This window comes from Pelodiscus sinensis, chromosome 25, assembly GCF_052426305.1.
Source record: "Pelodiscus sinensis isolate ZL-2025 chromosome 25, ASM5242630v1, whole genome shotgun sequence".
NCBI lineage: Eukaryota > Metazoa > Chordata > Testudines > Trionychidae > Pelodiscus > Pelodiscus sinensis.
This window is the reverse complement of record NC_143076.1, coordinates 634842-659717: the sequence shown is the minus strand read 5'-3', so window position 1 is coordinate 659717 and position 24876 is coordinate 634842. Positions and strand designations below refer to the sequence as shown.

The 24876-nt window shown below is 47.7% G+C and overlaps 2 protein-coding genes across 2 annotated transcripts; both read left to right on the top strand.

The window, feature by feature from the left end:
• The first annotated feature begins 9032 nt into the window (after nt 1–9032).
• On the top strand, nt 9033–12477 carry LOC149521623 (zinc finger protein RFP-like). Its single transcript, XM_089773277.1, has 3 exons — nt 9033–9668; nt 10196–10291; nt 12178–12477. The coding sequence occupies exons 1-3, from the start codon at nt 9297–9299 to the stop codon at nt 12475–12477; spliced, it is 768 nt and encodes a 255-aa protein (XP_089629403.1). The 5' UTR covers nt 9033–9296.
• Nucleotides 12478–12566: 89 nt separating this feature from the next.
• Nucleotides 12567–21951, top strand: LOC149521622 (uncharacterized). The gene is made up of 5 exons (XM_089773377.1): nt 12567–13558; nt 14116–14175; nt 16802–17002; nt 19670–19783; nt 20070–21951. The coding sequence occupies exons 1-5, from the start codon at nt 13450–13452 to the stop codon at nt 20975–20977; spliced, it is 1392 nt and encodes a 463-aa protein (XP_089629503.1). The 5' UTR covers nt 12567–13449; the 3' UTR covers nt 20978–21951.
• Nucleotides 21952–24876: the final 2925 nt, after the last annotated feature.

Below are 24876 nucleotides of genomic sequence, written 5' to 3'. Positions count from 1 at the left end.
GCGGGCAATTGTGCGTCACTGGGGCGTGACAGCCCGGGGAACCCTTGTCAATCGGAGGGAGAGCAAGGGGCGGAGCAATGAACGTCACAGTGGGGGCGGGGTCCGTTGGGCTCCTGCTCTCATTGGTTCGTGGAGCCCCGGCCCCGCCCCCATCGTCTTTGGGCAGCCCCGTCACTCCCGGCGTGACAGCAGGGCCAGAGGAATCCCCGTCACCCCGGCGGGAGAGCAAGGGGCGGGGCAGTTTACGTCACTGATGATGCGGCCACGGAGGCGTGACAGCCCGGGGAACCCCTGTCAATCGGAGCGAGAGCAAGGGGCGGAGCAAGCAACGTCACAGTGGGGGGCGGGGTCCGTCGGGCTCCCGCTGCGGCCAGTGGCTGCCAGGGCGAGTGCTGGGGCGCCGGGCTGTGGGGGGGGGCAGGGGCTGCACTGCGGCGGGGCCAGGGGGCTCAGGGGCAGGGGGCTGGAGGGGGGGGGGACCCGCAGCCCGTTGGCTCCCCCCCTCCGGGCCCCCGGCGCAGCAGCTGGTTTGGGCCGCTCCGCTGTCCCGCGGGAGGCTCCCCCCGCAGAGCCGGTGCCCGCCCCAGGGGAGCTGCTCTCGGCACAGACACGCGGGGAGCGGCTGCCCCGGGGCCTGGAGAATCTCGCCCCGGCCTGGCTCCCACAGGCGGAAGCCACGTGGGGCCCCGCGGCGCTGGGGGCGTGGCCGGGCAGCTCGCGGGCTGAGCTAAACCCCGGGCGCTGGACTCTGAGCGGGGTCACTAGCCCGCTGCGCATGCGCGGTCTGACCGCGCCGGTGTATAGGCAAAAAGTGAAACCGCTCCGTTTTTGTGACGGTCACAGTTTCTGTCAAACAAACATGACATTCGGTACAACTGCTCAGGAATTGCTGCCTTTGCTGGCTGGGTGCAAATTCAGAGGAACTGTGTTTTTTGGTAGAAAAATCTCTCAATTTGCTACCTCCTGTCTAACGGACTCAGGGGATGCTGGTGTTTTGCCTTGGGCGGGGGCCTTTTGCTCCTGGTCCATGGGTCACAAATTCAGAGGAACTGGGGTTTTTGGTCCTCAAAACATTTCCCTCAAAACATTTCCCTGAGAATTGTTCAAAACAGGAAATAGTTAGTGAATTTGAAAATAGGAAAATCAATCCATATAACAGTCAGTTCAATTAGAAAATATGAGATGAATATTGCATACGTATAAGCAAGGTCAAACAATATTAACATGGCCCGATTGTCAAGCCACTGACAATACAGACATAAATTAAGTTAAGGACCATGCACAATTCTCCAGAATTGATGTGTGACCAAAAAAGGATGTATCCCATCAATGATGATCTAATGTTTTTTGAGAGTGCTATTACCTAGAACCTTGGTTATAGTCATTGCTTGACAAATAAGAGAAAACATGACTTGACAGACAGAAAAGGGACTGGCCACCACAAGAAAAAAATGTACTTAAAGCTAATAAATTCCGAGTAATAATAAGAACAGTATTTGCAAATACATTAGTAATAAAATATGCTCCCTGTTATCAATGCATGCATTATAATCTTCAACTTTCTGCCCTATTTTTCCATGTCTCCTCCCATTTGCTCCAGAAGCTACCCTATAAAATGCTGCCTCCTAACCCCTAAAACTCATAGTTCATAAAGCAGATGAATGAACAATAAAACAGTTCTGTATGAATATTGGACAAGTAAACGTACCTTCCATAATGATGTGTGTAGTACAGGAAAGTTTTTGCGTGTTGAAAATATATGTGGAACAGATACTGTAGAAAAAGTATTATGGATGTGAATTAAAAGAAATAAGTAGAACACTTGGGGTGTGTCTAGACTACAGGGTTTTGTCGACAAAAGTGGACTTTTGTCAACAAAACTATACCTGCGTCCACACTGCCTTTGAGTTATGTCGACATATGTAAACCCCATTCTATGAGGAATAATGTCTTTTATCGACAGAGTTCTGTCGATAGAAGGCATTATTACATCTACACTGTCCTTTGCGTCCACACTGTTATGTCGACAAAGCGGCTTGCTTTGTTGACAGAACTGGATGTAGTCTAGACGCTCTTTGTCGACAGAAGCTTTGTCGACAGTATCTGTCGACAAAAATTCTGTTGACAAAACCCTGTAGTCTAGTCATACCCATACATAGGAGTATGACTTGATACTCAATACTGCATTTAAAGAATCAGTTAACAAAAATGTTAATTGTCAAAAATAATATATTGTAACTAGATTATAGAGAAAATTGTATATCACTGTAATGGATGTGAGGTTCTGCACAAAATTGGTCCCTGTTACAGATATAGTACTGGGGTGAGCTTAGCAATTCTATCAATTCTACACAGCCATTAATTCGAACTAATTAATTCGAACTAGGCGTTAGTCCTTGTAGAATGAGGTTTATCTAGTTCGAATAAGCGCTCCGCTAGTTCTAATTAAGTTCAAACTAGCGGATCGCGTGTGTAGCGCCTCTCTGAGTTAATTCGAATTAACGTCTCTTAGTTAGGGTACGTCTACACTACAAAGTTATTTCTAAGTCCTTCTTCACACTTAATTTTCCCAGAGAGAAGGTCAGTGTTCTTGTGCAAATACTCAAGGCCAGATAAGAAAAGGGGCAAGATTTTCTGAAAGAGGGGATGATTTGGAGCAAAATATTGCCAATCTAGACACTGCTACATTTTTTAAAATTTTTATTAGAACCGTGAAAAGCTCAAAGGAAAATAAAAATGCACTAGAAGGCACACGGTGGGATATCACAGTGTATGAGGAATGCAAGGGAAGTTATTTCTGTTCATCACAAGTCACAGGCCCCATCTCAGGACCTGGCTGTAGTGCGGACATGATGTGGCTCAGACACGTGCTCTGTCACTGGAAAAATCCTCTCATGTTGCAGCTGTACTCTTGACTGGGGGAATCTCAATACACTAGGACTACTGCCCAGTGTCCCCCTGAATGAAACTGGCTCCAGATGGTTCCAGCTCCACCCCATGACTCATCTCCAGTTTCACTGTTCCTTAGAAATGATTCTAATCTGCATCTAGTTCACATGGATGATTGTCTGGCCACCCTGGCTCTGGTTGTTGCAGCTTTGAATACAGCACAAGTCTGCTCTGTGGCCTGCTTCTGTGACTCTGCTACGAACACTGACATGCTTCCTGTGCTGATTTTGTGGCACCTGTGTCTCTGGCCCTGCTCAGATCCACAGCTCAGCTCTGAGAAATGCTCTATGTAGGGTTCCCAGGTGTACAGTTTTGAACACACAGGCAGTCAGTCCATTATTTTAACTTTCTATTTTCGAAAAAAATTTATAAAGTATTATTGATTCAATAGCACTGTCTTCAGCATGTGATCAGGACGATGGAATGTCCATTGTGACATAATGGGAAGTGTGCACAGTATTGGTGAAAACATCTGGCAAGACTAGCTCTATGCTAAGCTGGGGCAAAATGTGTCTGAACAAGGGTAATCAAGCACACACAGAGCACAGGAAACTAAGAGCATCCTTGCTCCCTGATTAGCCTGACCACCCTGTTAATGTGGATAGCCTAGACGATTGGACTCTAACCGTTTTTCAAGGGGACTGTCAGTATCAAGGCAATGATTTCAGATTCAACCCTCCACTTTCTGTTGGTGTTGTGAAATAGCCAAGCCAAACACCACAACTGAGTTTTATTAAGGGAAATACAATGGCACTGTGGCAGCAGGCACAGTAACAAAGATGGGTCTGGACCCTGGCCTGTTATCAAGGCTTGGTATTGTGGACAGTGGACTGGTGAGGTGGTGGGAAGTGAAGGGGGGATGTGCAGTGGGGGAGATAGATCTATGGGTGTCAGTGCACTGTGAAGCGTGGAGGGTCTGAGGAGCACTGCAGTTGTGCTGGTGGGAATATGGGGGGAACTGAACAGTTAATGAATATGGGCGGGGGATTATGGGGGGGCACAGGCCATAGCGATCTGTGGGAGGGCAATAGGCATAGTAATTTGTGGGGGGTCTCTGGGTGCTGTGGCATTGGGTCTAGGGGGTTAGAGGGGTGCTAGGCAGGGTAGAACAGTGCGGCATGGGCCTGCCCACAATAAGAAGAAGCATGATGGCATCAGCTCAGTGCCAGGAGGGCTACTGTATGTCAGTTTGTAAGCAGTGCCCTTGTACGAGGCTGGGTGGAGCAGGGCTGGACCTGCGGTGATATAATAATAAGAAATTAGCAGTAGGGATATATTACCGACTACCTGACCAGGACAGCGATACTGACATAGAAATGCTGAGGGAGATTAGAGAGGCTACCAAAATAAAGAACTCTATAATAATGGGTGATTCTAATTACCCCTATATTGACTGGATACATGTCACCTCAGGAAGAGAAGTGGAGATCAAATTTCTCAATGGCTTAAATGACTGCTTCTTGGAGCAGCTGGTGCAGGAACCCACAAGGGGAGAGGCAATTCTCGATTTAGTCCTGAGTGGAGTGCAGGATCAGGTCCAGGAAATAACCGTTACAGGACCGCTTGGGAATAGTGACCATAATATAATAACATTCAACATTCCTGTGGTGGGAAGAACACCTCAGCAGTCCAGCACCCTGCATTTAATTTCAAAAAGGGGAATTATGCAAAAATGAAGAGGTTAGTTAAACAGAAATTAAAAGGCACAGTGACTAGAGCCAAATCCCTGAAAGCTGCATGGAAACTTTTTAAAGACACCATAATAGAGGCCCAACTTAAATGTCTACCCCAAATTAAAAAACATAGTAAGAGACCTAAAAAAGAGTCACCGTGGCTTAACCACCATGTAAAAGAAGCAGTGAGGGACAAAAAGGTATCTTTTAAGAAGGGAAGTCCAATCCTAGTGAGATAAATAGAAAGGAACAGAAACACTGTCAAATCAAGTGTAAACATGTAATAAGAAAAGCAAAAAAAGATTTTGAGGAACAGTTAGCCAAAAACTCAAAAAGAAATAACAAAATGTTTTTTAAGTACATTAGAAGCAGGAAGCCTGCTAAAAAGCCTGTGGGTCCCCTAGATGATCAAGCTATAAAAGGAGCAATCAAGGATGATAAAGCCATTGCGGAGAAACTAAATGATTTCTTTGCTTCAGTCTTCACGGCTGAGGACATTGGGGAGATTCCTGAATCTGCACCGTCCTTTGTGGGTGATGAATCTGAGGAACTGTCCCGGATTGAAGTGTTATTAGAGGAGGTTTTGGAACAAATAGAAAAACTTAATGCTAACAAATCTCCGGGACCGGATGTCATTCATCCAAGGGTTCTAAAAGAACTTAAATGGGAAATTGCTGAGCTATGATCTGTGGTTTGTAACCTATCCTTTAAATCGGCTTCCGTACCTAATGACTGGAAGGTAGCCAACATGACACCAATATTTAAAAAGGGCTCTAGAGGCAATCCTGGCAATTACAGACCGGTAAGTCTAACTTCAGTACCAGGCAAACTAGTCGAAACAATAGTAAAGAATAAAATTGTGAAGCATGTAGAAGAACATAATTTGTTGGACAAAAGTCAACATGGTTTCTGTAAAGGGAAATCCTGTCTTACTAATCTATTAGAGTTCTTTGAAGGGGTTAACAAACATGCGGACAAGGGGATCCAGTAGATATAGTATACTTGGATTATAGTATACTTGTGTCAATTACATGGCCATGGGATAAGAGGGAAGGTCCTTTCTTGGATTGAGAACTGGTTAAAAGACAGGAAACAAAGACAGGTAGGAATAAATGGTAAATTTTCAGATTGGAGAGGGGTAACTAGTGGTGTATCCCACGGGTCAGTCCTGGGACCAATCCTTTTCAATTTATTCATAAATGATCTGGAGAAAGGGGTAAGCAGTGAGGTAGTAAAGTTTGCAGATGATACCAAACTGTTTAGGATAGTCAAGTCAGAAGCAGACTGTGAGGGACTCCAAGAAGATCTCACCAAACTGAGTGATTGGGCAACAAAATGGCAAATGAAATGTAATGTGGATAAGTGTAAAGTAATGCACATCGGGAAAAATAACCCCAACTATACGTACAGTATGACGGGGGCTAATTTGGCTACAACAAATCAGGAAAGAGATCTTGGAGTTATCGTGGACAGTTCTCTGACAACTTCCACAGATAGTGCAGCGGCGGTCAAAAAGGCAAATAGGATGCTAGAAATTATTAGGAAAGGGATAGAAAATAAGACCCAGAATATCTTACTGCCCCTGTATAAAACTATGGTACGCCCACATCTTGAATACTGTGTACAGATGTGGTCTCCTCACCTAAAAAAAGATATTTTGGCCTTGGAAAGGGTTCAGAAAAGGGCAACTAAAATGATTAGGGGTTTGGAACGAGTCCCATATGAGGGGAGGCTAAAGAGACTGGGACTTTTCAGTTTAGAAAAGAGGAGACTGAGGGGGGATAGGATAGAGGTCTATAAAATCATGAGTGGGGTGGAGAGGGCTGATAAAGAAAATTTATTTATTAGTTCCCATAATAGAACAACTAGAGGACACCAAATGGAATTAATGGGTAGCAGGTTTAAAACTAATAAAAGGAAGTTCTTCTTCACACAGCGTGTTGTCAACCTGTGGAACTCCTTGCCAGAGGAGGCTGTGAAGACTAGGACTATAATAGAGTTTAAAGAGAAGCTGGATAAATTCATGGAGGTTAGGTCCATAAAAGGCTATTAGCCAGGGGATAAAATGGTGTCCTTGGCCTCTGTTTGTCAGAGGCTGGAGAGGGATGGCAGGAGACAAATCGCTTGATCATTGTCTTCAGTCCACCCTCTCTGGGGCACCTGGTGCTGGCCAGTCAGTAGACAGGATACTGGGCTAGATGGACCTTTTGTCTACCCAGTACGGCCGTTCTTATGTTCTTATGATATGACACATTGACCCTGGACAGACAGTCGCTATGAGGCAGTGGTCACCAACCAGTAGATAGGGATATACTGGTAGATCTTGTATCCTCTGTCAGGTGATCCTGACTGGTGTGGGCAAGAGGATATCAAGTGCCAGCACTTAAATGCCCCTCCCCCCACTGCTGTGGATGTCCTGCACTTTGCCTTGCAGCTGATACCACGCCTGGGAGTCTGCTGCTTTGTGTGCACGGGAGGGGAGGAAAAAGAGGGGTGCTGATGTCAGGGTTCAACATATACCATTCTGTATCCTTTCAACACAGGACCAGGGATGGAGTTTTCTTGCAGCTTTAGGTAGTGTTACAGGGCAAGGCCATGGGTGAGCCTGCCTTAGGCACACTCCACCACCATCTAGGAGTCACCAGCAGTGACAAAATGGAGCATACATCACTAACTCCTACCCCTGGCATGAACCCAGTCCTGTATCCAAGCCCTTATCATTGCTCTGAGCACCCATGCATCCAAATACCCTGCCAAAGCCTGCACCTAGAACACCACAGTAAATGCATGCTCCAAGAGCTGATCAGAGCCCTTCTCACACTCCAGATCCCTTAAGCAAAGACCAGAGCATGCGCACCCAACCGTCTGTCCCAGGCTGATGAAAGAGACTGAGGATGGGCAAGAGAGGGAGGATAGAGGGAGCAGGATCTGGGACTTGGAGAAGGGGTAAGAAGGACGCGGGAAAAGGGTATTTATATATAAGGTACATATTGGATTGCACTTTCAAAACGTTGGAGCCCCCTGCTCTGAGTTCTCTGACCCATGTCCCCATTGACTACGGGAGGAATCACTAAAATTTCACTTGGCCATGTTGGCGAGGAGTCCTGTGGCACCTTATAGACGAACTGAAGATAGTGCCACAGGACTCCTCAACGATTCTTCATATTCAGACTAACACGGCTACCCCTCCGATACTTGCCCATGTTTGGTGATGAGGATCTGGGACGGAGTTTGGGTGCGTGACGGGTGCTTGCTAGGGGGAGTTTGGGGGACAGGTGTGGGATCTGCCATGGGTCAGGGGATTGCAGTACAGGAGAGGGTGTGGATGGGAGGGACTTTAGCATATCAGCATAGTACACAAGAGAAAGGAGATGCAGTGACTTCTGATAGAGAAACAAAGAGAAAACTATTAAATACTAAAAAAGTGAGAGGCAGAGTTTGAGACAGGAACTGTATGTAGAATATTTCACACTTGTACACCTACAGAGGAACGGTGGTGTCTAAGCATTGACCGTCTAGGAATTGGGAGGCCTGTGCCTTTAAGAACTCAAGCCCAGGAGCCCGCCCCCTGCTCGGGGGCTGACAGGCAGCGTCCAGGGAAAATAAAGAAAAAAAAGACTTTGCCCCTGGAAAACTGATATTTTCAAGGACATCAGGTGGCTTGTCCTGCTGGGTGACTGTTCCCACCTCTCCCCCTCCCTAAACGGGGGTTTTGTCCGTACACAGGGTCTGGCAGTGTCCCCCAGCCCGGAGTTAACCAAGGCTACCACCCCCCACCCCCCCCGATTTTTCAAATTTCGCCCCTCTTCTTCAGCTAAAAAAAGAAGATTGATGCCTCCAGCCGGTAAATTTCTGCCCCATGCTCAGAACCAGACACTACCCCCCCTGCAATTTGCCCCCCTTCATCATTTTAAACACCTCCGAAGAGGAGGAAGCAAATCTGAGGAGGCAGTGAGGGCAGAGAGAGGGCAGCGGCTACAGCGAGGGACACTGAGTTTGCTCAGTTCGGGTGCGCATGCTCAGTGCACCCAAAGTAGCAAATTCTGAGAAGTTAGTGTTTTGCTCGCTACACCGGCCCCATTCTACACCCCGCAGTCGGCAGTTTAGTGCGTCCCCGCCCGTCGCTCCCCGCCCGCCCCGCGGCGGCCGCAGTAACGTCACGCGGCGCGCGCCCTGAGGCGGGAGCCGTTGCGAGGGGCCGTTGGCGCCGTTACTCGCTGCGGGGTTGGCCCAGCGCGGAGGGGGCGGCCCGGCATGAGGGGGCTGGGGGGAGGAGGCAGCGTTAGGTATCGGGGCGCCCCCCCCCGCGCTCCCTCCATCGGGCTTCCTGATTCTCCCTCCGCGCAGGGTGTCTGTGCAGGCCGGGGGCGCACAGAGGGGCTGCGAGGGGGCTGCAGAGTGTGCGGGGGGAGGGTATTAACATGGGGTGAGGAGGGGCCCTGGTCTGAGGGGCGCAGAGACGGGGGGGGTCTGGCTGGGGCAGGTGGCTGAGGGGCCATGGGGAGGATCTGGCGGGGGCAGCGGTGAGCAAAGATTTGGGGGCTTCTTCGTTTTTTAATTTTGATTTTTGTTTTTTTATTCTCAGTGCTGGTGCCCTCACGCCCCTGGACCTGCCCGGCTATTGTTGAGCTCAGGGAAGTGACACGGCCTCTGCTCCCCAGCCCAGAGGCAGCCATGGCTGCAGAGAGCCCCGTGCAAACTTTCCGGGAGGAAGAGCCGCGTCCCGTCTGCCTGGAGGATTTCACAGCCCCTGTCGCTCTGGAGTGTGGGCACAATTCCTGCCAGGCCCCCCTCAGCCCTCAGGGCAGAGACACTGAGCAGCAGGGACCCTTCCGGCCCAACCGGCAGCTGGGAAACGTGGTGGAACTAGCCAAGCCGCTGAGTTTCCAGGCAGCAAAGAGAGCAAGATGGGACGGGGTGTGTGGGGAGCACCAGGAGACTCTGAAGTGGTTCTGTGAAGAGAATCAAACTCCCATCTGTGTGGTGTGTGACAGATCCCAGGCTCCCAGGGTGCTGCCCATAAAGGAAGCTGCCCAGGAGTACAAGGTACAGAGTGGCTGTCCAGTGCATTTTAATTATCAGTGCTAGTTACTGGTTAAATTCCCCACTGCCCCACCAGTGCCTGCTTCCCTCTGGTAGCTAATGTCAGTCTGCAGCTTCTGGGAGTTCCCATCAGCCAGCAGTCCTTGTGGCCACCCCAGGCATACCTCGAGAGAGATCCCTGGCCCAGGAGAGCCCATTTCCACTATCAGCCCTACCTGTCAGCAGGTTAAAAAACTCCTGTCACTGATAAAATTGTAATCAGTAACATGATTAGTATTGTTAACCATTTTTTACCTCCCTAATCCCCACCTGCATCATTCTTTTTAAAGGTGCTACCACTGATCCTTCCCCCGCCCTCGCAGGTGTCGTGCTGCATCCGCAGTCTCCTTCTACGGACAAAACCATGTCCAGGGCTAAGTCCTTGGTGAACAGGGGCAGAGCTCCACAAAACAGGGACTCTCTTAAAGGCAGACAGATGGGCTCCCAACATCTGATGGGGTTTGCTCTCATGCTTATCTCTGTTTCTTCAGGAAAAATTGGAGGCCCATTTGAAGACTCTGAGGGAAGAGAGAGAGCAGGTGCTGGGAAGGAAAACAACAGCAGAAGGGAAATGCCAGGAGTATCTGGTAGGTGCCTGCGGCTATGGACCAGCAAGGACTGGTATTGGGAGGGCTGTGTTAGGAGGCAGACTCCTGTGTGGCCTTGGTGAGGTTGGGCTTGTTTGTGTTTCTCCTGGATCGTGGATTGCAGGGTGAGATCCATGTGTAGAAAGGCCTTGAGCATCCATGTCAGTGCATGAGTCCAGGGCCAACTTATTCATTAGGCACAGTGCCTAGGGCCCACAATACTTTTAGGGGCCCACAAAAATGTTTTAATTTCTTTTAAAATCAGAAGAAAAAATGAACTTTTAGGGTCGAAGGAAATGTTTTAATTTTTTCTCACATCAGAAAAAAAATGAAACTTTTAGGGCCCACGAAAATCTATTAAATTTTGCCTAAAAAAGAAAAAAAATAAAATGTTGAAGTAGTTAAAGTTATATCAAAAATAATTTTTAATATTGATATTATTATGGTGGGAGGGGCCCACGAAGGCATAAGTACCTTGTGCCCACGAAATTTTTATTGCTCAGAAAAATGTTTATTAAAATACAAAAAAAATCACAGTATTTAAAAATTGAATTGTTTATATTATATTATTAATTGCAATAATTCAAATCGAAAGTTGGAGCTCAACTCAACAATCGGATATTACACCATAACGGAATTTCCATCAGTAATACACATTTGCATTTTTACTGAATACTTTCTTGCACATGTATACATATAATAATTTTATGGAACTACTTATCAATTCTGAAATAAGGTGAGTATATTTGAGATGTAACGGTTTTTTTCAAATGTTATAATTAAGCACCCAATATAAACACAATAAAATATACATGTGCACTTCATTCCATTCAAATTTATTCACACGTATTTAGTGAATAACAATCCCGTATTTGCAAAATTAATAAATTATTTATATAAGGTAATCACTAACCTAAAGAGATGATAACTTACTGATGAAATTAATTATAATACATACCTTTTAAGTAAACAAAACGGAGAACGCTTTGATATATGCACTATTATTTTGTACTATAGTGAGAAGCTTAGTGACTGTAAATTGTATTGCCAATATGGCTTCGGCCATAGGTCGAAGTATCTGTGTCCCCCTGAAGGGCTCTCTGCTCACTTGGTACATTACCCTGGGAGGAAAAAGAAGGAAACATGTTATCTCTGTCAGGGTGGTCCTGAGTCCTGCCTCATGCTGCTCAGGGTCTGAATTTCCAGAGCCCATGAATAACAAAAGATGCTACGGTGGCGGCACATCGGGGTCCCCCGCCTCCTGCACCCCTGTAGTGGCACGAACAGACTCCACTAGCCAGTAGAATAGAGGGAGTTTATTGCTTCTCCAGGATACAGCACAGCACAGATGTAATCTGGTTTCAGGAACTGGGCTAGGAGGCCTCAGTGCCCCCCCTTGAGATGGGGGGGTGACTGGGCCCTACAATCCCAGCCCCCTCCCTAGCTCCTTCTCCCCTGCTTCCTAGACCGACACTAAAAAAAGTCCCTTCCAACCCTGTCCTCCAGGCAGTGGCGGCATTCCACCTTCCTTTGTTCCTCTCCCTGGGAGGTAACTGGTCGAACAGGTTACCTCCCTGACCATCAGCTACTCTGCTGGGCCGTGGTACAGACAGTAACCAGTGGGGGTCACCCACAGCAACCAGCAAGGTACCAACAGTACGTCATAGCTGCCCATGACAGACATGGGAAAATCATTTTCAGGGGGACACAGGGGCCAAAGGAGATGCTGGGAGAGCCACCTCTGCCTACTAACCACAAAGTAGAGTCAAATGTGACACATTTTAGGGTTTTCCAAGAAATTCTCCCTGCTGCGCACTCAGCTCTCCCTGAAAGGGCCCTGGGCTCCATTCATGCCCTTGACCAGCCCTTTCCCTGTTTCCATACAGAAATGGACCCAAGACGAGAGGCAGAAGATTGTGGCCGAGTTTCAGCAGCTGCGTCAGTTCCTGGAGGAACAAGAGCGACTCCTGCTGGCCCAGCTGGAGAAGCTGGATGAGGAGATTGGGAGGCTCCAGACTGACACTGTCAGGAAACTCTCTGCTCAGATTTCCCATCTCAGCGAGCGGATCAGTGAGCTGGAGGGGAAGTGTCAGAAGCCAGCGAGTGAATTCCTGCAGGTGAGACTGAGGGAGAAACATCCCAGCTCCCCACACAGGGGAGGGAGGCTCCTGAATCCCAAGTGCTGAGGTCCAGCTGTCAGATCTGGGTGTAACTCCATGTGCATTGCTGCCATGTGAGTAATTGCTGTGCTTTGTAAAGTTACAGGCACAGAGCTACTAGAGATCGTAAAGCCCCATTCACTCAGGGGATCCATGTTCCTGGGGTCAGGGCAGGGCCTCTCTTCCCATGTTTGCAAAATCCCTTCCCTGAGGTCCCCTGTGTGTGTCCAATGGGGCTGAGAGTCTTTTCTGTGTCTTTTTTTTCTAGGACGTCAGGAGCACCCTGAGTAGGTACGTGGCTCTCACTCCCCTCACGCTGCACAGTTCAGGGAAAGAGCTTGGAGCTGATGTTAGCACCACATCTCCACAGGGCTCTACAGCCAGATGTTAGATACGAATATTTTTCATTTATTTAATTCTGCGGGTCTCACTCTCGCACAGCAGACTCTGGAATTCCCCATTCAGGGCACAGTCTGACCTCAAGTGTTTCCTGGAGCTGTCACCTCCCTGTGGATTGGCTACCTCAGGACTGTGAGGTGGAACGTGGGCCTGTCACTGCTGGGCACTGGGCACAGTCAGCCCGGGGCAGCAAGGACCAAGAGTCCATCCCACCTGAGGGCTGTTTGGGGACCTGTGTGGGAGGAGCTGGGGGAGGGTGGAGCTGGTGTCTTAGTCTAGTCCCTATTGGACAGATTCCTTCACCCCTTCACCTGGGAACCTCTTGTGTTTCAGTGTCTGGAGGCCAAGGAGTGAGTTGGCCATGAAGACTCAATTCCCCTTTTGTCCTCCAGCCAGTCTCCTCAGGCCAGACATGAAGAACAGCAATGGGGCCTTTCAGGGGAAATTTGCATGGCCATGGACTGTGTTGTCCCTGCTCTCAGGCTGGGAAAATTGGAGGAATTCTAACTCCAGGCCTGTTAGAGCTGAGACTTCCTAGCCAGAAGTTATCAGCAGTAAACGACATACAATCACATTGAATTGTTTCTGTCCAGGTGTGAGATGGGGCAGTTCCAGCTGTCAGAGGAGATTTCCCCTGAACTGGAAGAACAAGTCAGCAGTTTTTCTCAGAAAATGATTGCTCTGTCAGAGACTCTGAGGGAGTTCAAAGGTACCTGGAAGGGATGGATGAGGGGAAAGTGGTTAAATTATCTGAGACCATTGAATCTGGCCTCTGAAGCCAACCTTCCCCTGCCTCAATTCCCACGTGGAGAATGACGGCCCCATCACTCTGCTGTCCTTAGAGACACTGATTGAACAGACCCAGCTACTTGGAGATAGAGCCAGGGGTTTGCAAACTCTGGACCTCCCATTCAGAGATCAAAATGGTTAAAGTTACTGTCTTGGCCACGTGTCCCACCACCACAGCTCCAGGTTATGACAAGAGGCAGTAATTGAATGAGAAACCAAGTGGGAGGGAGTGAGGAGGGAAAAGTAAATCTCACTTACAGCTTGTCTCTCCTGGGACAGGTTGCGGGGATGTTGGCTCCATTGCTGGGAGGTGCCCGAGTGAGAGAGGAAATGAAAGTTTCAGACTCTTTCATACTCCATTCCTGAGTGTGTCTCTGTCTGGTCTCTGATACAATTGAAATGCAGAGTTCAGAGTGGGGACATTGTTATAAAGAGGAGTGCCTGGAGTCTCACCTCCCTTATCCCTTCCCCCACCAGAGACGCTGCCCTCTACACTGGAGAGAGCAAGAGGAAAATCCCTGGGAGCTTTCAGACAAGGTGAGTTTGCAGGTGGAGAGTCTTTAAATGATGAGAAAATTCCAGTGAAAACATCCTCATGGGATTGTCATTGAAGTTATCAACCAGACCCAGTGACCACGGTGCACACAGCCTTATTTCTCACGCACTGATCAGTGAGGAGACCCAGGGGCACTGCATGGGGACCTGTGAACACTTGGAGAAACAGTGGTCTATGGGTTTGTGATGCTAAAGGGGTGAAGTTAAAGCGCACAGTGGACAACACCTTCAAGCTCAGATTTCACTGCTCAGTTTCAATATGGGGTTGGTTTCAAACAATAAATAGGCAGTGAGCTGCCTGGCTTCCACTATATCAGTTCGTTCAAGGCAAGAAACTTCTGGATCCCCAAAGGCTGTTATGTCTAGTGCAGGCCTGGGCGAAATACAGCCCATGGGTCGGATCCACCCCACCAAGCCATTGGATCCAGCCCACAGATGCCACTCCCCATCTCAAGTCACTCAGAAAGCAACTGTGAGCCTGGAGGGGAGGGGGGAAGGCTTCAGGTGCTGTTTCCACCCCCCAGGACAATCTCATTGGCCGGTTTCTGGCCAGAAACAAAGCACCGCGCTCCCTCCCCTCTGGGTCATAATTATTCACACATCCACATGGCCCTGCAGCTTGTGAGAGGGTCGGGCAGGCTCCCTGCCTTCCTGAGGTGGTTGGCCTCTGGCCAGGAGTCACTCAGATAAATCTCCTGTCCAGAGCTTGCCTCTGCCACCCCAACCTCTCCCTTCCCCTCCTAATCTCTGCTCCCCACTCCTGCCCCACACTCACCATGCCCAAACTCTGTCCTCCTCCTGCATCTATATATGCAAGAGCTCTCAGTGGTCAGAAACCCACAACCCCTTATTAGTCCACTCAGCCACTTACCTAAATTGAAGTTACTTTAAATATCTAATGAGTAGTTGGCGAATCCAGTGTCCTAGATCACAGCCTGCCTCCTTCACCCAAACTCCCTCCTAGACCCCCTCTATCTGTCCTGCATCCCAAACCCTTACCCCAAGCTTGTTTCCTTCTCCCAACGTTCATCCCAGACCCTGCATTAATGTCAGCAGCTCTCAGCCACATTCCATTTGGCCCCCCATCAAAATGTATTGCCCACGCCATTGACTGGATAAGGCTCAGTGAGAGCCAAATAAGTGAAAGCTGAAGCCAGACTATTTTAGGCTGGAGAAAAGGCAAAAACGTTCGACAGGGAAGAGGATTAGCTGCTGAAACAAAGGAGCAAAAAGCTGGTGGATTCTCCATCTCCTGATGTCTTCAAATCACTGGGGGACTTTCTAGAAAGCACTGGCTATGTCTACACTGGCATGATTTTCCGCAAATGCTTTTAACGGAAAAGTTTTTCATTAAAAGCATTTGCGGAAAAGAGCGTCTAGACCGGTACGGCTGCTTTTCCGCAAAAGCACTTTTGGCGGAAAAGCGTCCTTGCCAATCTAGACGTGCTTTTGCGTAAAAAAGCCCCGATTGCCATTTTTGCGATCGGGGCTTTTTTGTGCAAAACAAATCTGAGCTGTCTACACTGGCCCTCTTGCGCAAAAGGGCTTTTGCCTGAACGGGAGCAGCATAGTATTTCTACAAGAAGCACTGATTTCTTACATGAGATTGTCAGTGTTCTTGCGGAAATTCAAGCGGCCAGTGTAGACAGCTGGCAAGTTTTTCAGCAAAAGCAGCTTCTTTTGCGGAAAAACTTGCCAGTCTAGACACAGCTACTGTGGGGAAACAGAGCTTTGTGCCTGGGTAACCGGACTAAGTGTAATGGCTTGTGCCACTGAGGGGGTCAGACTGCATGACTGAGAATATCTTCTTTAATTTTAAGATCTCATCCTGCTAACACTCAGCACACATGTTTAATAATAAACATCTGAATGGTGGTGTTAATTTCACTGACTCTGTGGAAAGAGTTTATAACGTCTTTCAGATGAGAGAGCAAAGTTTGTGCTGCAAATCAATGAATGAAGACTAAGGGTTTTAAATACAGCAGCCTGCATTTAACCTACGTCCATGGTCAGGCAGATGAATATGTGGCTTATCAGAAACACTGGGTGCTGAGAACTAAATCCCATTGTTACAGACTCAGTAATGTTGTAACACAAGCCAGGTACAGGCAGTCCCCGGGTTACATGGATCTGACTTACATCGGATCCCTACTTACAAACGGAGTGAGGCAACCCCGCACTAGCTGCTTCCCCCCAGCAGACCAGGGAGATGCAGAGCAGCTTTTCACAGCAGACACCTCAGCTTGAGAATAAAGGACTGAGGGAAGTGGGGTGTGGGAGAATAAAACTGAGCTCTGGAGAAATGTTTGGCTAGAGTTTCCCCTACAATATGTACCAGTTCCAACTTACATACAAATTCAACTTAAGAACAAACCTACAGTCCCTATCTTGTACGTAACCCGGGGACTGCCTGTACAGACAGAAATGAATGTGTATTTGGGATCTAACTCCTGTGCGCTGTTTATGGAATATCTAGACTAAAACTTTTGCCCACAATGGCAGAGTCTAGCGTGTGTGTCACCACGGACAGAGTCTGGGAAGAATGGGGGCTTGGAAAGGATTAAAGCCTCTTCTGAAATGTCTCCAATTCCTCTTCTCCCCTTGCCAGGCTGCAGAACGCCCATGTCTGACTCCAGCTCAGCCCCTGGCCTGCAGAGCCAGGGACAGGAAATGGCCGTGGCGGAGCCTGTGAGCTTCGAGGAGGTGGCTGTGTGTTTCTCTGAGGAGGAATGGGCTCTGCTGGACCCGGGCCAGAGAGCCCTCTACTGGGATGTGATGCAGGAAAATTATGAGGCTGTGAGCTGGCTGAGTAAGGATTCCTGCCTCCTTGGGTAACAGCAGCTGGGTGGGCTCTGGAGCATCTGGGTTTGTGTTTGGTTCAGGGTTATTCATTGCCTTTGCCCCCAATGTCAGGAGTATCTGCCATAATAATCCTGGCTCTTGTGTGAAAGACTGTCCCCTCCGTGCCCACTCCCAGGGAAAGCAGGTTCAGGGATGTAACAATGGTGTGGCTCTTCCCACACCTAAGGTCTCACTGTGCTTCCGCCCCCCATCTTGCCCATTTTGTGCCTTGACCAGAGGTGTGAGTGGAAGGGCTCAGGCAGGAACAGCAGGTACTAGAGGTCTGGGTCTGGCTGCTGTTAGTGGCTGCAGGGTCCCCGTGTGGCAGTGTGCTCAGCCACTGGAAGAAGGGCGTGGTTCCCAGAGTCCTTCCCTGCTTCTAGCTAATCTCTGTGACATGCTGTTCTTGCCAGTGGGAGGGGCTGGATACTGGGGCTGAGGGAGGGTGGATGAGGCAGTTCACGCTCTGTGAGTATTTTGTCCGAGGTAGCTCTGTAGTAGAGAAACGTGAGCAGAGCTCTCCTTGCATTTCAGGCACAGGCTGGGTTTCCTTTCAAAACTTCAGCTTCATTCTCTCTGGGGCTCACTTGCCTCTGTGTGCAGTAGAGATAAATCACGTCATCTGTGTTGTGTTTTTAGAGTGAAATATCTTTGGGTAGGGACTTTTTCTTCCTGTGTGAATGTCTGGCTTTATCTTCAGGAGACCTGTGTTCAGTTCTCTGCTCATCACAATCTTCCTGTGTGACCTTGATCAAGTCTCTTAGACTCTCTGTGTGGTCATTTCTCTCTTTACTAGCTTTTATAGTGTGTCCCTGTTTCTCAGGGCTGGGAAGGATACCTACACTAAAGAGGGGTGATGCTTAGTTCCATATGAGCACTGCGATAGCATAATGGGGTCCTGATTTACATCAGAGTTCCCAGGTGCTGCTGTGATTGATAATTTTGCTTCCCTCAGCAACTGCAGTGCCATTAGAATTGCTACTAGCACCACAGAGCGTTGATATGGCTTATTCAGGGCGGCTCTTTCTGGAGCCTTGATGCCAGCAGCACTGGCAGAGCGTGCAGCACACCACAGGGTTGCCGCTAAGAAAGACCTAAGCTCCATTCGGAGGCTAAGGCACTCGGCCAGGTTTATTGTGAAAGGAGCAGGGTGCACAGGTATAGCGAGACTTGTCCCAACCCAATAATGGTACCAGCTCAGTCAGCAGCTAGAACACTGCCCCTCAGCCAGTATCAACATGCCCCTCCTGTGGCTTTGCCCCTCCTCTCACATTGACACAAACAAAATGCATGTTGCGTTCCATGTGTTGCTACCCCCTTTGGCCTTCTCCCTGTTTGTTTGAGAAAAACATCCATATCCATTATCCCCTCATCCTGTTCATGTGCACAAGGGTCAGTGAGCTATTTGTTAGGACTGTGTGTTTGCAGTTCCTGCAGAGAGTGTTGAGTTGATTGCCCTCCTCCTGCTCAGGAATGTGATTTCTTGGTTAGTTGATAGCAGTGCTCCACCATTCTTCCAAAGCCTGGCTTGTTTTAGTTACAAAATAATGGACATAAACAAGATAATCCTAGTCATCAGATCAGAATTTTCCCATTGACTCGGCACACAGCACACTTCGCACAAGGTTTCTTGCGATTGTGTAACAGTGGTAGCACAATGATCTCCATGGTCACATCACAGGTGGCTCGTCCAAACTCTAAATGCAGGTCCGAGAAGGGGTGGAGGCAAAGCTCAGGGGAAGGCACTTACAAGGTGCAAATGTGGTAGATTCTGTGCCTCCCAAATCAAAGGCCAGGCTCGCTGGAAGAGGCAGACTGGGAAACCACACAAAGACTTCTGCTGGCAAAGTAAAACCAAGGTTACAGACGAGGAGCTGAGTAACAGCCCCAATCATCAGAGAAGCAGCACGAACCAGCTTCACCCTGGCTGGTCGCTGGAGAAGCCTAGTGCCAACCTGGGCAGCCGCGGGAATGGCAGATGTTGTGGGCAGCTAGCAGGGCCCCCCCAGACACAGGTAGTCGGGGTTAGGAGCATAGGCAGGGCCTGAAGCAGCCTGCCAAGGATTCACTTAGCTGCTTAGACAACTTCCTCTGCCTCCTTCTGGCCCAAGTAAAATATTTGAGCCAAAGAGCAGGGGGAGCCCAGCCCACCAGCCAGGAGCTTTGTGGACAGAGCCTTGGGGAGCTAGAGCTAGTCCTTCCTCTCCAAGTCCTAGTGACCTGGCATGTGGCCACTACAGTCTGAGCCCTGTCTGGGGGCCTGGGTGTCAGACATGCCAGCCCTCCCTAGAGCTCCCCTTGTGAGCAGTGTGTTCCTGTCCTGCCCTGAGATACTGGGGATGGGGGGGATGGAATGGGCTTTGAGGGGGACTGAGTTGTACCCTAGAGAGTGCAGCAGAGTGCTCAGCTCCCCTGGGGAAAGAGCTGGGCCATTCTCAAGGTGTGTGGGGGGGGGGGGGTGCACCTTTACTGCAGGTGTGTGTGTCCTGGGCTCTTGTATCAGCCAGATCCCAGTCTCTGCAAGGTGGGGAAAGGAGCCTCTCTGGATGGGTGACTCCGATCCTGACTCTGGAAGCAGTAATGGCAGAGACCTTAATGAACAAGATCAGCACTTGATTAATTGCTCTCCAAACAGGATTTCCACTCTCTGAAGCTCATGTTATCTACTGGGTGGAGCGAGAGGAGGAGTTGCAGGTCCCAGATCACCAGAGCTGTAAGGAAGGGGAGATCATCAGTGGCACCCACACAGGTGAGCAATCAGTTAAATTGCCTCAGAAACCCGCTTATAGCAGGTGTAACTTGTGTGTTTTCATGTAGTCTGTCTCACTCTTCAGTCTGTCTTCAACTTGAGCCAGAGTGTGGTGGGTGGGGAGAGGCTGGGATCTCTCCTCTGTGGAAGAATTGTGAAGGGGGCTAAGCTCATGATAATTCAGTCATTATTTTAGCGTGTCCCCTTTTCCTTTCCTGTTTCAGAGTTTTCTTTCAGCTCATCATAGACAATAACTCCTGTCTGGATTATTTCTCTATCCCAACAGGTGATGGGATGCTGACCGAGAACCATGATCTTGTTCAGCAGGACGGATCGGAGGAAGTGTCTCCATGTGAGGTGTTACTGGGAAGACCTGAAGGGCATGTTTCCCACATACATGAGCAGGGAGAGACTTGCGAGAGTCAGCATAGCCCAGAAAGGCAGCATGGAAACCATCCAGGAGAGGGACAGGGTAAATATAGTCACAGAAGCAGAGGGGAGAAAAGTAACACGGAAACTGTTCAACAGAAAATCCCCCATCAACAGTCACCCTGCATTTGTAGTGATTGTGAAACTCTTATTGAACATCAAAGAGCCCGTATGAGAGAGAAGCCCTTGAAGTGCTCTCACTCTGGGAAAAGCCTCAGTCAGCACTCTCACTTTACGAACCATCAGAAAATACATACAGGAGAGACACCCCATAACTACTCTGACTGTGGGAAAAGCTTCAGTAGAAGCGATCACCTTGTAAGACATAGGAGGACCCACACAGAAGACAAATCTTTCAATTGCTCTGACTGTGGGAAAAGCTTCCATCGCAGCTCACACCTTGTTACACATAGGAGGACCCACACAGGAGACAAACCTTTCCATTGCTCTGACTGTGGGAAAAGCTTCAGTCGCAGCTCATACCTTGTTAGACATAGAACCACCCACACAGGAGAGAAATCATTCAGCTGCTCTGACTGCAGGAAAAGCTTCAATCAGAGGTCGAACCTTGTTAGACATAGGAGAACCCACACAGGAGAGAAACCTTTCCATTGCTCTGACTGTGGGAAAAGCTTTATCGGGAGATCAGACCTTGTTCTCCATAGGAGAACTCACACAGGAGAGAAACCTTTCAATTGCTTTGACTGCGGGAGACGCTTCAGTCAGAAGTCAGTGCTTGATAGACATAGGAGAACCCACACATGAGAGAAACCCTTTACCTGCTCTGACTGTGGGAAAAGCTTTAGTTGGTGCTCCTGCCCTACTAACCATCAGATAAAACATACAAGAGAGTCACCTCATAACAGCTCTGATTGCAGAAAAGGCTTCAAACACAGGTCAAACTTTAACATAAAAACAGCCATACTGGGTCAGATCAAAGGTCCACCTAGCCTAATATCCTTTTTTTCGACAGTGACCAGTACCAGGTGCCCCAGAGGGGGTAGATCAAAGATCATAATGAGGGAATTTGTCTCCTGGCCTTTGACAAACAGAGGCCAGGGGCACCATTCCTTACCCCCTGCATTAGAGTAATTGGCTATTGCCAATGTGTATTGGCAAGATTTTGCGCAAATACTCTTTCACATGAGTTTTTGCGTTACAGTATTTGAGCAAGAGAACGTCTACACTGGCATGTGCCTTTGTGTAAAAGATGTGCCATTTTAGCCATGGGGCTTTCTTGCACAAGAAATTCATGTTGCCTGTCCACACTGGCCTTTTGTGCAAGAAAAGTTTCGGAAAGCTGATTGGTGTGGAGATGTACGTGAATCGGAGGGAGACTTCTCTTAGAGGAGAATCCATTGATAGGGACTCTCTAAGTTGTAGTCAGAAAGAGAGGAGAGGGCAAATCATGGGCCAGAGTAGACAAATAACCGCATACACAGGAATCCAATGCATCAGGGAAGGGCAAACAAATAAGCAGTGGTAAATTTTTAAAGTGCTTGTACACAAATGCTAGGAGTCTGACTAATAAGATGGGTGAACTAGAGTACCTCATATTAAAGGAGGAGATTGACATACTAGGCATCACTGAAACCTGGTGGAATGAGGAAAATCTGTGGGACACAATCATACCGGGATATAAAATATGTAGAAAGGATAGAGCAGTCCAGGTGGGTGGCGGAGTGGCACTGTATGTGAAAGATAATGTAGAATCAAATGAAATAAAAATATTAAGTGAATCAACATGTTGAATAGAATCGCTATGGATAGTAATTCCATGCTCCAATAATAAGAAATTAGCAGGACAGCGATACTGACATTGAAATGCTGAGGGAGATTAGAGAGGCTACCAAATAAAAGAACTCTATAATAATGGGAGATTTTAACTACCCCCATATTGACTGGATACATGTCACCTCAGGAAGAGAAGCAGAGAGAAAATTTCTCAATGGCTTAAATGACTGCTTCTTGGAGCAGCTGGTGCAGGAACCCACAAGGGGAGAGGCAATTCACAATTTAGTCCTGAGTGGTGTGCAGGATCAGGTCCAGGAAATAACCATTACAGGACCGCTTGGGAATAGTGACCATAATATAATAATATTCAACATTCCTGTGGTGGGAAAAACACCTCAGCAGTCCAGCACCCGGGCATTTAATTTCAAAAAGGGGAATTACACAAAAATGAGGAGGTTTGTTAAACAGAAATTAAAAGGCACAGTGACTAGAGCCAAATCCCTGAAAGCTGCATGGAAACTTTTTAAAGACACTATAATAGAGGCCCAACTTAAATGTATACCCCAAATTAAAAAACATAGCAAGAGACCTAAAAAAATGTCACCGTGGCTTAACCACCATGTAAAAGAAGCAGTGAGGGACAAAAAGGTATCTTTTCAGAAGTGAAAGTCCAATCCTAGTGAGATAAATAGAAAGGAACATAAACACTATCAAATCAAGGGTAAAAATGTAATAAGAGAAGCAAAAAAAGATTTTGAGGAACAGCAGCTAGCCAAAAACTCAAAAAGAAATAAAATGTTTTTTAAGTACATTGGAAGCAGGAAACCTGCTAAAAAACCTGTGCGTCCCCTAGATGATCGAGCTATAAAAGGAGCAATCAAGGAAGATAAAGCCATTGCAGAGAAACTAAATGATTTCTTTGCTTCAGTCTTCACGGCTGAGGACGTTGGGGAGATTCCTGAATCTGCACCTTCCTTTGTGGGTGATGAATCAGAGGAATTGTCCCGGATTGAAGTGTCATTAGAGGAGGTTTTGGAACAAATAGAAAAATGTAATGTTAACAAATCTCCGGGACCGGATGGCATTCATCCAAGGGTTCTAAAAGAACTCAAATGGGAAATTGCTGAGCTATTATCTGTGGATTCTAACTTATCCTTTAAATCGGCTTCCGTACCTAATGACTGGAAGGTAGCCAATGTGACACTAATATTTTTAAAAGGCTCTAGAGGCGATCCTGGCAATTACAGACCGGTAAGTCTAACTTCAGTACCGGGCAAATTAGTCAAAAACAATAGTGAAGAATAAAATTGTGAAGCACGTACAAGAACATAATTTGTTGGACAAAAGTCAACATGGTTTCTGTAAAGGGAAATCCTGTCTTACTAATCTATTAGAGTTCTTTGAAGGGGTTAACAAACATGCGGACAAGGGGGATCCAGTAGATATAGTATACTTGGATTTTTAGAAAGCCTTTGACAAGGTCCCTCATCAAAGGCTCTTGTGTAAATTACATAGCCATGGGATAAGAGGGAAGGTCCTTTCTTGGATTGAGAACTGGTTAAAAGACAGGAAACAAAGGGTAGGAATAAATGGTAAATATTCAGATTGGAGAGGGGTAACTAGTGGTGTCCCCCAAGGGTCAGTCCTGGGACCAGTCCTTTTCAACTTAGTCATAAATGATCTGGAGAAAGGGGTAAGCAGTGAGGTAGTAAAGTTTGGAGATGATACCAAACTGTTTAGGATAGTCAAGACAGAAGCAGACTGTGAGGGACTCCAAGAAGATCTCACCAAACTGAGTGATCGGGCAACAAAATGGCAAATGACATTTAATGTGGATAAGTGTAAAGTAATGCACATCGGGAAAAATAACCACAACTATACATACAGTATGTTGGGGGCTAATTTGGCTATGACAAATCAGGAAAGAGATCTTGGAGTTATCATGGACAGTTCTCTGAAAACTTCCACACAGTGTGCAGCAGCGGGCAAAAAGGCAAATAGGATGCTAGGAATTATTAGGAATGGGATAGAAAATAAGACCCAGAATATCTTACTGCCCCTGTATGAAACTATGGGCCGCCCACATCTTGAATACTGTGTACAGATGTGGTCTCCTCACCTCAAAAAAGATATTTTGGCCTTGGAAAGGGTTCAGAAAAGGGCAACTAACATGATTAGGGGTTTGGAACGGGTCCCATATGAGGAGAGGTTAAAGCGACTGGGACTTTTCAGTATAGAAAAGAGGAGACTGAGGGGGATAGGATAGAGGTCTATAAAATCATGAGTGGTGTGGAGAGGGCGGATAAAGAAAAGTTATGTATTAGTTCCCTAAATAGAAGAACTAGAGGATACCAAATTAAATTAATGGGTAGCAGGTTTAAAACTAATAAAAGAAAGTTCTTCTTTACGCAGCGTGTAGTCAACCTGTGGAACTCCTTGCCAGAGGAGGCTGTGAAGGCTAGGACTATAATAGAGTTTAAAGAGAAGCTAGATAATTTCATGGAGGTTAGGTCCATAGAAGGTTATTAGCCAGGGGATAAAATGGTGTCCTTGGCCTCTGTTTGTCAGAGGCTGGAGAGAGATGGAAGGAGACAAATCGCTAGATCATTGTCTTCTGTCCACCCTCTCTGGGGAACCTGGTGCTGGCCACTGTCGGTAGACAGGATACTGGGCTAGATGGACCTTTGGTATGACCCAGTACGGCCATTCTTATGTAAATGCCAGGGTGCCAAGTGCAGACAATGAGGGAAAGGGAAAGAGACAACAGGGGTTTCTTGCTCAAGAAAGCCCTATGGCTAAAATGGCCATCAGAGCTTTCCTGCGCAGGAGAACGTCCACACTGCCATGGGCGCTCTTACAGAAAAGCACTTCTCTTGTGCAACAGCACATGGCAGTGTGAACACATTGTTGTGCAAGACCTTTTGCATAAA

Bases quoted from the DNA above. Each gene is read 5' to 3' on its own strand.
- LOC149521623 (XM_089773277.1), top strand. From the start codon at position 9,297: ATGGCTGCAGAGAGCCCCGTGCAAACTTTCCGGGAGGAAGAGCCGCGT. The intron at 9,669-10,195 runs GTACAGAGTGGC...CTGTTTCTTCAG, and splicing joins AAGCTGCCCAGGAGTACAAG to GAAAAATTGGAGGCCCATTT. The intron at 10,292-12,177 runs GTAGGTGCCTGC...GTTTCCATACAG, and splicing joins GGAAATGCCAGGAGTATCTG to AAATGGACCCAAGACGAGAG.
- LOC149521622 (XM_089773377.1), top strand. From the start codon at position 13,450: ATGGGGCAGTTCCAGCTGTCAGAGGAGATTTCCCCTGAACTGGAAGAA. The intron at 13,559-14,115 runs GTACCTGGAAGG...TTCCCCCACCAG, and splicing joins GACTCTGAGGGAGTTCAAAG to AGACGCTGCCCTCTACACTG. The intron at 14,176-16,801 runs GTGAGTTTGCAG...TCCCCTTGCCAG, and splicing joins CCTGGGAGCTTTCAGACAAG to GCTGCAGAACGCCCATGTCT.